General features: G+C 33.3%; 1 protein-coding gene across 1 annotated transcript; it reads right to left on the bottom strand.

The window, feature by feature from the left end:
* Positions 1 to 2,677: 2,677 nt before the first annotated feature.
* Positions 2,678 to 12,411, bottom strand: LOC132556635 (centromere protein N-like). Its single transcript, XM_060221071.1, has 9 exons — positions 12,247 to 12,411; positions 10,149 to 10,194; positions 9,687 to 9,746; positions 8,731 to 8,819; positions 8,044 to 8,226; positions 6,770 to 6,871; positions 6,408 to 6,483; positions 5,081 to 5,208; positions 2,678 to 3,315 (listed from the first exon to the last, which is right to left on the bottom strand). The coding sequence occupies exons 1-9, from the start codon at positions 12,409 to 12,411 to the stop codon at positions 3,079 to 3,081; spliced, it is 1,086 nt and encodes a 361-aa protein (XP_060077054.1). The 3' UTR covers positions 2,678 to 3,078.
* Between the last annotated feature and the right edge of the window lie 8 nt (positions 12,412 to 12,419).

The raw sequence follows: 12,419 nt of genomic DNA, 5'->3' as shown, positions 1-12,419 counted from the left end.
AGAATTATTGCCCTTTGTTAAAATTTTGCATGTAATAACGTTCATCTGTTTTGCTGATATTCTTGTTACCAGAAGTGCTCACATATAGATATATACACCATCCCCACAAAAATACAAAAAATAAATGCTGGCTTGACCATATTAATCTCATCAGGCATAGAGTATCATGGTATGATACTTTGATATTAATATAAAGGAATTTGTTGAGGGATTTATGAGTAATCTTTGACACAAGATTTGTAGGGCACAGACACCCACACGTTTACCGAATAGTGGAAAGAGTATAAAAGGGGTTTAAAAGTGGCCAATGTGGCTGCAATGTCAAACTTTTCACCCAGCTGTAACATAAGAATATTGGGTCAAGGATAGGTGAAATGATTAGAAGATTTCAGCTAAATGTAGTTTTATATGACTTCTGATGACCACAGTATTTGGAAAGAAATTACAGAGTTATGGCCTTTTATATATCAGCAACTATCATAAACAGCATCTATAGCAGTTTTCAATGGATCAACTTCAAACTTTAGAGGAAGGTTCATTTCTATGATAGCTCAGACAAGTTTGATGACTGCAATTTTCTGACTGAAATTTTTGGAGTGTCTGCTCAGACAATTTCTATAACCAAACTTCTTCACCTGTTATCTATTGAGTATTGGCAACTGTCAAAGCCCCAAACCTACTTAAATATCATAACGTTGAGCCTTCTGGAATATGTCAGGAATATGGCTGGAAAACTGTAAGATGTACCTGAACTGCTCTCTTGGTATTCAATGTTCATCACAAATACATTAACACATACACAAGGAACTTATTAAAAAATATAATGCTACTAGTGCTTTTGGTTAGTCAGAAGAAGTTGTTTCAAGGTTTTAACAAATTCAACCCATGATCCTGAATATGGGTCAAGGTCATTTCTATTTACAATCTTCATCCCAGCAGTCAACCAACCAAATACCATGACTATTGGTCTGTAGGTTACTGAGAAGATGTTATTTATATGGAAAAGTTGACACCAGACGGCAGGACGGATGTCAGACAATGGATGACACGCCGGACCACACACCACATCACACCAACACCACACCTCACCACACCACACACCACACCACACCACAACACCATACCACATAAGCTCCTGTGGCCCTTCAGGTCAGGTGAGCTAAAACACTGAACATAACAAAGGAAAATAACTTTTTGAAATATTATTGAATCAAAATGCCATTCATGAGAACACCATCACCATCTCATGTTTTCAAGCCTACCAAGTTTCAAAGAAGTTGGGTTGGTTGAAAACTGAGAGGAGAGATTTCTGGACGTGATAAAAAGTTGAAAGAAATAAAAGGAAATAACCCTTCCCCATGAAATTGAATTAAAATCTGTTGAGGAATATTCAATTTCATGTAATGCTTATAAAGTCTACTAAGTTCCAAAGAAATTGGTGAACAATTGATTGAGCAGATCTCTGAAAATTAAATTGAAATGCTAAAAAAAAGAGCAAAAACTGATATAACTCCTTAAAAAAATGTTGGTTCAAATGTCCATGTAAGAAAACACAACTTCATATCACAGTGATTACACCTACCTATTTTGAAAGAATTTTGTTGAAAACTAAGAAAGTAAATCTCGGAACAAGATTAGCATTATGAAAACAACAAAGGATATGAAGTAACTCTTCCAAATAATGTGGAATAAAACCGATGTTCAGGAAAACACAACTTCATCTCATGGTGATTAAATCTACCAAGTTTGAATAAGAAGTTGCACATTTCTTGCATTTGCACACAATGCCCATATTTAGTAATAGAAGGGGGCATAACTCTGAAAATATGAGGTCACATGAAAAACTAGTAACATAGGTCAAATCTCTTCACTTCATGTATCACCATATCAAATTTAAAAGGAACTGAACAGAGAATTTAGAAGTTCTAGATTTTTCTACACAACACCCATATTTGCCAGTTAAAGGGACATAACCCTGCTAAAAATAATCACAAAATTTTGGTTGTAATATTTGTAACTAGATTCATTAAAATCAGTCTACAAATTGGTAAGAGAGTGCTACCAAAGAAAAGTTGATGGATGAACAGACAACTCATTGTTGTCAGGAATATGATGATAATATATTTAACCTCTGTGAACTTGAGCACATGCTATTCATTGGACAAACTGTGAAAATGTCATTACAAATAATATATATAGTACCTTTTGGAGTTTGGAAGTTTTTAATGTCAAGAACAACAGCTACTGACCATTGAAAATATCTTAATTTCTAATGAATGTCAGACAATGGACAATGACAGATCCCCTATTATTCCTAGAGAAAATCAATACAACAAAGGCAAGTATGTTATTTTGATCACTGAGAAGTTTTATTAGCTTTCCAATTGAACCAGTTATGATACACATACATGGAAATAGGCTATTAATTTTAATCATAAACTAATGAAATGAGTTTTCATAGTTATAAAAGGTAAAGGCCAGTATTTATTTAAGATCCAAAACATACCATAAGAAAAATCTGGCCTTTTTATCATCAAATTAAAATTCAACATAAAAGTAGCTAACAATATCACAGGATGCTGATAAAGAATAAGAACTATCATCGTAATAAAAGTGTTTAACTAATGATAATCTAAAGTCCTAAAAACAAAGGTTAAAATGAAAAAATGCTGAGCTGAGTAGTTGGATGTTCTGACTTTGCCCCAACTTAATGTTTCTATGACACATATCTAGCTATCAAATGATCCACACATTAAGATAAACAGGTTATGTTGCATCGTGTTTTCACTTCACATGTCTCTTGAGAACTTTGGTCAGGGTTATGTCCTACCCACTGTGCCAGAGATAGGTTTGACCAGGTAGCAAACAGTAAACTCCAGTGAATTAAAAGGTTCAGTTGTGAAGTAAACAGTCCACTGCACTATAGAGAAATTCAGCTGGGTAGCAAACAGCCTACTGTACCATACAGACAAGTTCAGCCACATAGCAAACAATCCAGGGCACCATATAGACAGGTTCTGTGAAGAAGTCCACAAATCCAAAAGAAACAACTGTTTTTATCGAAAGTAATATTTTTTTTTACTTTCTGCGTTTCCTTGGAGTCATTTCTTGGTCCTGTATCACAAAGTGGTTTTTAGCAAGGGAGTGAACACCAGCCAGGTGCCCTGGGAGGGGGACAGTAGCTAGTCCTGTAGCCCCTAAGTTCCTGATCCCCTCTAGAACACTGGTGCCTTCAAACTTGACTGTACATTTGAATGCATCTTGTCTATTTGCCATACTAGGTACATAGTCTGTGCCACGGAATTTTGTCTTCACCTTAAAAAAAAAAATCTCATTGTTATCTTTGTGTATCATTTTGTGACATGACAGAAAAATAGTTCTTACATTGAATTGTGCAAACAAATTTCTGAAAAACTTTCTTTTTATATTATGTTATCATTTTAATCTTGTTACTTCTATTAAATTATGTTTCATGTTGATTAAGATTTGATAACCTATGAGATACATCATACTACAATCATGTGATATAAATGTTAAATATACTACTATACATAACAAGTCAACATTATGTGATATGTAGGATGTTTGGGTAACTCTGTCACCTTTATCTAACCAATAACCAGTGAAGCATACATATAAAATATAAACTTTATTATTTTACAACAATTGCGCAACAAGTTATGTCAACTTATACTAATCACTCTTGTTGGCCTGGATGTAAGCGTGGAGGGGTCTTATTGTGTGAAAGGCAAGTGCGTTACCACTAGGTGAAAGGCGAGTGCGTTACCACTGCGCCACCTGACGAAGCATATATATACTAAGCTGACAAACCACTAGGATATACTGTATATATATATAATTTCAGGTAAAACCTATATATAAATTTGCATACCAAATGTTCTTATTATTGGTCTAAAAATTAAAGATGGGTTCCATATATTTTTCCAGTTTATTTTCTGTTGCAGTACCACATTTATGATAGTCTGCCTTAGTTATGGAGGTTTAAGGTTAAATACTCTTAAATCCCTTCACTTTAACAAACACATAGAGTGGTCATATTAAGGTTAGGTAGAAATTAATTGTTGACTGGCCATAAATTTAAGACAGTTTCAAGTATTTGCTGCTTTAAGGAAGGAGAGTTCAACTGTTTCATGTTAAACAACCAGTTAAAAATCTTTTATTTTGTAAAGCCACTATGTCCCCTTCATGAGAAGCTAATATGTATAATATGGCACCATTGTCAACAAAACATTTCTTTTATATATGTTTACTTGTTATGTCATATAACACCATATCAGCATATATATTTAAACAACTATACCAGTGAAACTGGGCAATAGCCCTGTCATTAGGGGGTTCAGGTACTTAATTTAATACCAGGATCTACCCGAAAGCTGCACAGTTGATAAGCCACCCAAGGGTGGTAATTTTAGGTGGGCAGGGCATGTATATTGTAGCTCCTCCCCATATGATCAATGCATTCACCAAACTTTATCATTCTAGTTCAAATAAAAGCAAAAGTATGCACATAAGATTCTAACAAAAGACAATAACTCCATAGCTGAGGGGTCATATGGCCTTGATTTTCCTACACTGCACATTGCCTTGGTGTGACTAATGTATACATCATGTTTTATTATCCTAGTTTAACCACAGGTAAAGTTATGCTCCAGACATAAAAACTGTAACAAAGGGCAATAACTCTGTAATTGAGGGGTCATGGGCCATGAATTTGGCAAAATGCACATTGACTTAGTATGATCAATGTATACACCAATTTCCTTATCATAGTTTAGTTTATATGTTAGCAATTTTAAGTTGTGCTTCAGACAAGAAAATTTTAACAAAAGGCAATATCTCTGTAACTGATTGGTCAAGAACCCTAAATTTGGTATATTGCACATTGCCATAGCATGATAAATGTATACACCAAGTTTCATGATCCTCGCTTAACAGTGAGCAAAGTTATGCTCCAAACATGAAAGGACAGACAAAACAGCAACTACATAAAATGAAACCATTTTCAGAGTGCATAATAAATTCTTCATAATATTCAACTGATCATGTCCCATTTCCCTACCTTATATTCCACTTTCTCTAAACAGGGTTGTTCCTCGAGGCCAAAGCTTTTCTCCAAAAGTTTTGCTCGCTTTTTCATCGTTTCTTCATCTTCGCAGATAATATTCTGATTATGCTCAATCTCAATGACTGAAAAAAAATAAATAAAGTGTCATTGTTTGACAAATTTATTTGTAATCTCTAGTAATATAGGTAACTTATATGGTTAACTGTGAAACTTAGCTCATACATGGTATTCTCATTAAATTGTTTTGACTTCTGTGTAAAAATGAATTGAAAAAAAATTAAGTCACTAGATGTCTTGAGATGAATATGTGATCAAGATATGAATTAAAATCTTTTTATTCCATTAGTCTTAAAAATGTCAAATAAGATCAAAAGTGCAAAGTTGTGGTGTGGAATACTATGTTGTTTTCATACTACACAAAGAGATTGAAATATAGTTTGGAAACCTTTTATCTACACCAAAGTCAAGAGGTCAAAAGGTCAAATGATGTCATAATGATCTCTCTTTGGTACAGAATATAGTGTCTTACAATGTTGTATCCATATACAAAAAGGGAAGGCAATCCATCAAATAATAGCTTATATGCTCTCTGCAAGCGGTGCAATCAAATATCAAAACTATTGATACAAAAATATCTTCGTTTTGGTACATGAAGCAGCACCTTATACATAGTCAACACATCACATAGTGGCTGAGATTTGTGCTAGAAACTGTGGGAAAAACACTTCGAGTTTACTTTGGGTAAAACACTACAAGTTTATACCCCTAACTTCATTGAAGGGGAAGTGTAATATTTTGGTTAAAAACACTTTAATTTCCTTTAAGATTTCTAAGCTGGTTTAAATATCAAATCTGTTTATAGTTAGGACCTGAGAAAGATTCAGTCTACACAATATCAATCATGTCCACAGCTACTCTGCCTGGGTTACACTATCGCCCTCACCCTCTAAAATAGTAGGGCATAACAAAGACAACTATGGGTCAGAACAATGCCAAAGAAATAATCAGGATATGTTGTTTCAATATCAAAATACCTCGTATCCTTTTTATGTTATGCTCCAAACAAAATTATGATGGATGGACAAAGGGACAGATGGACTAAAAAAATGGCGACTAAATTCTCTCCCTTTGGAGAGCATAAATTATTTGAAATGGTCCAATGTTTGGATGAGTAAATTTAAACCCCTCTTATTCAAATAGGCAAACTGAAAAACATACTATGAAGTGGTTAAGGTTTACAATTCTGATTTCCTTACAATCCATAATACACAAACATGCTCAGAAATCTTCAACATCCATAAGCACAACATTGACATGTCACCTTTTCTTTTTTTTGGTTGAAATCCTGCAAATGGTGGTCGCTGTTCTTGTGAAGAACTGAACTTGCTGAAGGGTCCCTAAAATCCATAAATGAATTACATTTCTTAGGTAACAATTCATGGTGTTTACAATAGTGGAAGATTTTGTATAACAACCAATCAAAGCTTCATCGTTTGATTACTTGGTATCATGATTGATGTATAAGTTTAAAGAGATTGTGGAAAATGAAAAGAAATCTTGTGACAATATTAAAATGCTGAAAAGAATAAAAAGACTTTTTGAAATTTAGCATTTAATTGAAAATACATTTTTGAAAATTTGCAGAATTCTGGCCACAGAGTTAAAGTGTTCAGCAATACATACCTGACATTTTCTGTTCAAGGCCAAATGTATGAGAGAGTAAAGGTCACGGCCAGTTAGCTGCATATTGGTCATTCCAGTTGATCCCAGAGTTGTCAAAATAGTCTGAAATACAAGTATCATTCTAAATTACAAAACTAAATACTTGTTTAGTATGCTAATAATGTAACAATCCAGCCCCAGTTGTTTAAAGCTTGGTTAGAGTTAACCAGTGGTTAATTGAAATTTCCAATAAGAATCAAACAAACCTGGGAATATTCTTCAAATCTTCCAGTTGTAGATTTGTTGAGACAAGTCAGATTGATATTTGATAGAGCATCATTTTTTTCAGTGGCAGCGATTTGATTTTTTCCACTAACCACTGGTTAAATCTCCCCAACATTTCGTGAAAATGGGGCCTGGTGTATTGTGACATCCTACATGAACTTTTGACCTTAACTAGTGTAACATTTGATACACTGGCTACAGCTATAACACACTAGCTCACAACAAACTCCAACCTTTGCTGATATACTTTACACTGACTATAGATATAACACTAAGTAAATGTGAACTTTGACCTTACCTGATTAAGCTTTACATTACTATGGCTATAACACACCAGGTAGGTAGTTATAAACTTAAACCTTAATTGAAGTAGCCTTGATCTGATTTTGGCTTATAGCTTAGCATGTAACCATGAACTTTAGTGTTACTAGGTTTAGCCTTATTATGATTTTGTCTATATATATGTATATTGCTTACCTTGTAACCATGAACTTTGACCTTATCTGATGTAGCTGTAAAACACCTGTCATTATGAACTTTAGTGTTACTAGGTTTAGCCTTATTATGATTTTGTCTATATATATATGTATATTGCTTACCTTGTAACCATGAACTTTGACCTTATCTGATGTAGCTGTAAAACACCTGTCATTATGAACTATGAATTTTGTCTATATATATGTACATTGCTTACCAAGTAACCATGACTTCTGACCTTACCTGTTGTTGCCTCATTCTTACTAAGCCTATGACTATAAACTGACAAATTAATTTATTATTATTAACACATCAAGTGAATATGAACTTTAACCTTACTCGATATAGCTTAACACTGACATACAATGAACATTTACTTTAGCTTGTGTAGCTTTGCATTTACTTAAGACTGTAAATGTTCATGTGTACTTTGACCTAACTAACAATGTTTTATGTTAAATTAGTCTAACACAACAGTTTTGTGTGACTTTTGACCAAATCTGTTGCAGATTTACTCTGTTCACTGATTTTACCTGTTTTAGGAACTCTTCTGCAGACAGTTTGTAACGGCTTACGATGATATATTGTGTCTTGGGAAAGTACACCATGTACACAATGTTGCTTGGTCTATATTCCTGTTGTCTACGTCCACTGATAGTAGCCGAGAGTCTTGTCCACAGAGCTCCCTTATTGACCCCTACACATACTGATACCACCTGAAAGAGAACAAATCATTAGCTGAAACCATTTATATTAGAATTTAGTCGTAAATGTACAGTTAGTCATATACATAGATACCACCTACAAAGCTCATTCCTAAATATTAATTAAATACAGATGTCCCATATAAAAGAATAACCACAACTTAAAACCCTACATCAACAGACTCCATAAATATAAAGCTATAAACCTCAAATGATACAGAGAATATTACTAAATCCTGCTATAAACACATTTTCTATGGAAGGCCCGATTTAAAACATGAAATGATTGAGAACAGCTCAGAAGAGTGAGCAGTTAGAATAAAAAACAGTACATGCATGGAAATATAAAGGTACATTAAAACTTTATATAAATGCCAAAAGATTTTTTCTCTAAAATTTCTAGACCTCTCTTTTTTCACTTGCAACTTTCTATTACACAATTTTGCACCTTCTAAGACAATTCAATGGCTTAATATCAACCATCGATTCCATTGCATAATGAAACAGCAGACTTACATTATCAAAATATAATTCTGCCTGGCTTTTAAACTTCTTTTTAAATTTCTGAGGATTGCATAGATCCAACCACATATTGCCAATGTTATCTGTAAAACATAAAAAGCTCACATATCATATCGACACCATTCTTTCATAAAAAGAAACAAAAATCACTGAATATTATGGAAATTACATTAAAAACGAAATACAAAAGAGTATCAACATGTGAAAAGAAATGTTTGCTAACTATGAACAATGGGAAAACTTAAAGTGATCTTTGAAAAAGTAAACAAGAATAGGTTTTAATTCTCCATTTCAAGAAAATATCCATAATTCATCATATTAAAATGAAACATGGAAACATGGAAGTGGTAATATTGTGTCAAAATGCAGAATGAAGGAAGTCAGTGCTATCTGAAAACTGAGAGAAAATGTTACAATCTCCATACACAAAAAAAATTAATTGACATTTGAGAAAACACAATTTCATGTCATAATCACAAAGTATACAAAGTTTAAAAAAAAAAGATGATATCTGGACAAGGTTACATAATGAAAACAACAAAGGACAATAACTCTTCCCAACACAGTCGAATCAAACTGCCATTCAGAAAAATCAAATCATGTCATGGTGATTAAGCCAACAAAGTTTGAAAGAAATCAGTTGAAAACTGGAAAGAAATCTCTTAACAAATTAAAGTTTTAAGATGGACAGGTCACACAACACCATACAATAATATGTATACTTCTTTTCAAAATTATTGACAGGCATACAAAAAAGAGCTGTAACTTTGTAAATGAGTACCATGATATCATGGCAGTATGTGATCCTCCTCCATCTTATATGATGAATATATTCAAAGCATAGAAAGCTGGCAACTCTAGGTAATGACCAGATTGCTCCCTGAGTTAATTATGGTCTTGACAAGTCAAAAACAAAAATTATAATTATAAAGTTATAAACATATTTTTACCTTTTTTGTCTTCAAGATGGAAAACTTTCCATAATTGCTTCTTTGGATACATCTGTGTACCTAGATAATAATAGCTAAATTGTCAAGAATTTAAAATTATACTGTTCAGAGGGTACATTATTGCAAAAACATCATTCTGTTTTTAACTTTTGGATTCAATGTTTTGTCAGCTTTATCTTTGTTTCATTCCATCATGAAATATTGAAGTAATCAGTACTTTTAAATTTTGATGTGTATCATTAATGCATTTTACTCGTTATGATTTGACAATGTTTTCATAAATTTAATCCTGTACCTGCCAAAACAAGGCAACACATAAACTTGCACTGTAAAACGGTGCACAAAGCCAGGGATTTAAATCACAGGACAATGAAAAAGCATGTGTTAGAGAAACTTCAATAATATTATTGGGCTGATTTATAGATAGCCAAATAATTTTAAACATAATGTTGTTTGACTTACACATGAGGTCCAATTCATCAATTTCAGTCTTGAAATGTTTCCTCGACTGAAAATTCAATAATTAGAATCACCTGATGAATATAATTTAACATATCTTGATATGTGATATAGGTAAGCACAAGTATTTATAACTATTGTGTAATTAAAGAAGCAAGTTATTCTCACCAAAATTTATCTTTAAAGCAATAGAGTAAGAACAGTTTTATAACTACCACAAATTTCAATGTCTCGACTTGGTTTAGTTTTAATACGTCAAAAGGAAGGATAATTCTTAGTGGTATGCTGTACTTCAGCTATATAAGGATGTAAACTTTAACACTTGCATATTTAAATCTGTTTCGTTTGAGCATCAACAGCCAGTCTATAATTGATCAACATTTTGATGTGCTTTGTATGTTAGATGTTGTATAAACTTGTATTTGTATTTTGTAATACAACAGATAGATTGACTTGAAAATTCAACAATCTTTTTCCAGTCGAGATTGTATTGGCATCTTTACATTTCTTGATTTAAAAAAAGGAAATTTCAAGAACTTAAATGAAATAATCTCCTTGCCATGGTAGGGCTTAAAATGCAACCTTTTTCTCTCATTGTAAGAGTCCTTTGTATGTATACCCTTATGTTCCCAAGGTATTGATTAAAGACATTTTTTATTGGACAAAACTAAATTTAAACTATTAAGTAAGACAATCTGTACTCCCAACTTTCACTTTACACTCTCCCTCTCTAATCTTTTGCCACCAAAAAGAAAACCCCAAAACAGGTTCTTCAGCTCCAAATGCAGCAAAAGACTGTCCAAAGTTACTATTTGGTATTGCTGTTTGTTAATTTGGTATTGCTCTATTGGTTTATTGTAACAAGCAGGAGATCATTGTTTTAGTCACCAACATTGACAAAATGACATTCAAATTGCTCAATGCAGCTTATTTTTATTAGGAAAAAAAATAATGATAAATGTCACTATATGGGCACCTGTTAAAAAATAGTGATTAAAAAGAAACAGATGCATGTTTCCCAGTAGAAATGATAAAGTGTCATCTGCACATGGACACAATCACAGCAAAAACAGCACAGGATTATCTGAGATTTAGTAATCAGTTCCCAAGATATAGAATACACCTAGAAACTGTCATCTGATCAAGAGGTTGCAGAATCTGATGTTCTTAGTGGATAAACTGGACTAAACTAAATGTATATGTAATAGGAGCAGAAAAGTGCACAGCCACACTGGGGTTTGAAATCTGGACCCTCCAAATTCCAGACAGATTACTCAATTAATTGAGCTACCTGGTTGCACACAATCAACCCATACCAGTTACACAACATTTCTTCCTTCTTTCTCTAGTAAATCTTAAAACACAGGGTCAGATATCCCTTTGTCAAGCATTCATCTTTTTATCTTCTTAGAAACAAGGTTTTGTCACAAACACTAAATGTAATAGGAACAGTAAAATGTAAAGGAAAACCAAGGTTCAAGCCCTGGACCCTTTACTCGAATGCTCTGTCAATTGAGTTGCCTGGTCAATGACAATCGACCCAGTCAAGATCTTCTATGCAGACATGTATCATGGTCACTCTTCTTTAATTATAACTTGTATAAGATAAAGTTGAGTTAGTGTGATACAAAATTACAACAAATGTCTATGTCGATGAACACACCAGGTAACATTAGTCAATACACCTGTTCACTTTTATAGTCCAGGGGTTACGCTCACTAAAGTTTTTTCTACCCCTGTAACATTTCCAAGCAAAATTGAAGGCACAAGCAATATATTTGATTGGTATTAGGCAGGTTTCAGAAGAAAAGAATACAAGAGAAAGTGATTGTAAGCCCTGGGGTATCGAGGATATACATCCGATGATAATAAGCATAGGTATTAGCTTTGTTTTTGGGCTTTACGCGTCATCTGTCAAATCGTGATCAGTCATTAAACTATAACTGCTGCAGTATGCCTATTATAATGTTACAGGCCAACTCCCAGGTTTACCTGCAACTGTGGTTCAAATACAAGTGTGTGTTGTAATATGCAATATATTTAACAAAATAATGTAAGTAGTAAAATTATCAATTCATTCAACAATGGAACTTCTACTCACTCGACATAGTGACAACAGTGTTTGGGCAATCGTTTTCTTTGGATCCGAAAAGTTAACCGACATAATATTTTGGCATTGAATCTGACGTCCCCATTGCGTCAAAAGCGGTTTGATATAATCGCTTTTGCAATTAGAAATAATTGATCTTAGCCTCCTATCGTCCATTTTATCTA

The sequence above is a fragment of the Ylistrum balloti genome, unplaced genomic scaffold (genome assembly GCF_031769215.1).
Source record: "Ylistrum balloti isolate Yb309-2 unplaced genomic scaffold, AGI_CSIRO_Ybal_v1 Utg370580, whole genome shotgun sequence".
Lineage (NCBI taxonomy): Eukaryota > Metazoa > Mollusca > Bivalvia > Pectinida > Pectinidae > Ylistrum > Ylistrum balloti.
Note: the sequence above shows the minus strand (reverse complement) of the source record. Positions and strands in the feature narration are given on the sequence as shown.

Coding starts and splice junctions, on each gene's coding strand:
- LOC132556635 (XM_060221071.1), bottom strand. CDS start 12,411: ATGGACGATAGGAGGCTAAGATCAATTATTTCTAATTGCAAAAGCGAT. Junction 6,872..8,043: donor CAGAAGAGTTCCTAAAACAG/GTAAAATCAGTG, acceptor CTTGTATTTCAG/ACTATTTTGACAACTCTGGG. Junction 5,209..6,407: donor TCAACCAAAAAAAAGAAAAG/GTGACATGTCAA, acceptor ATTTTTTTTCAG/TCATTGAGATTGAGCATAAT.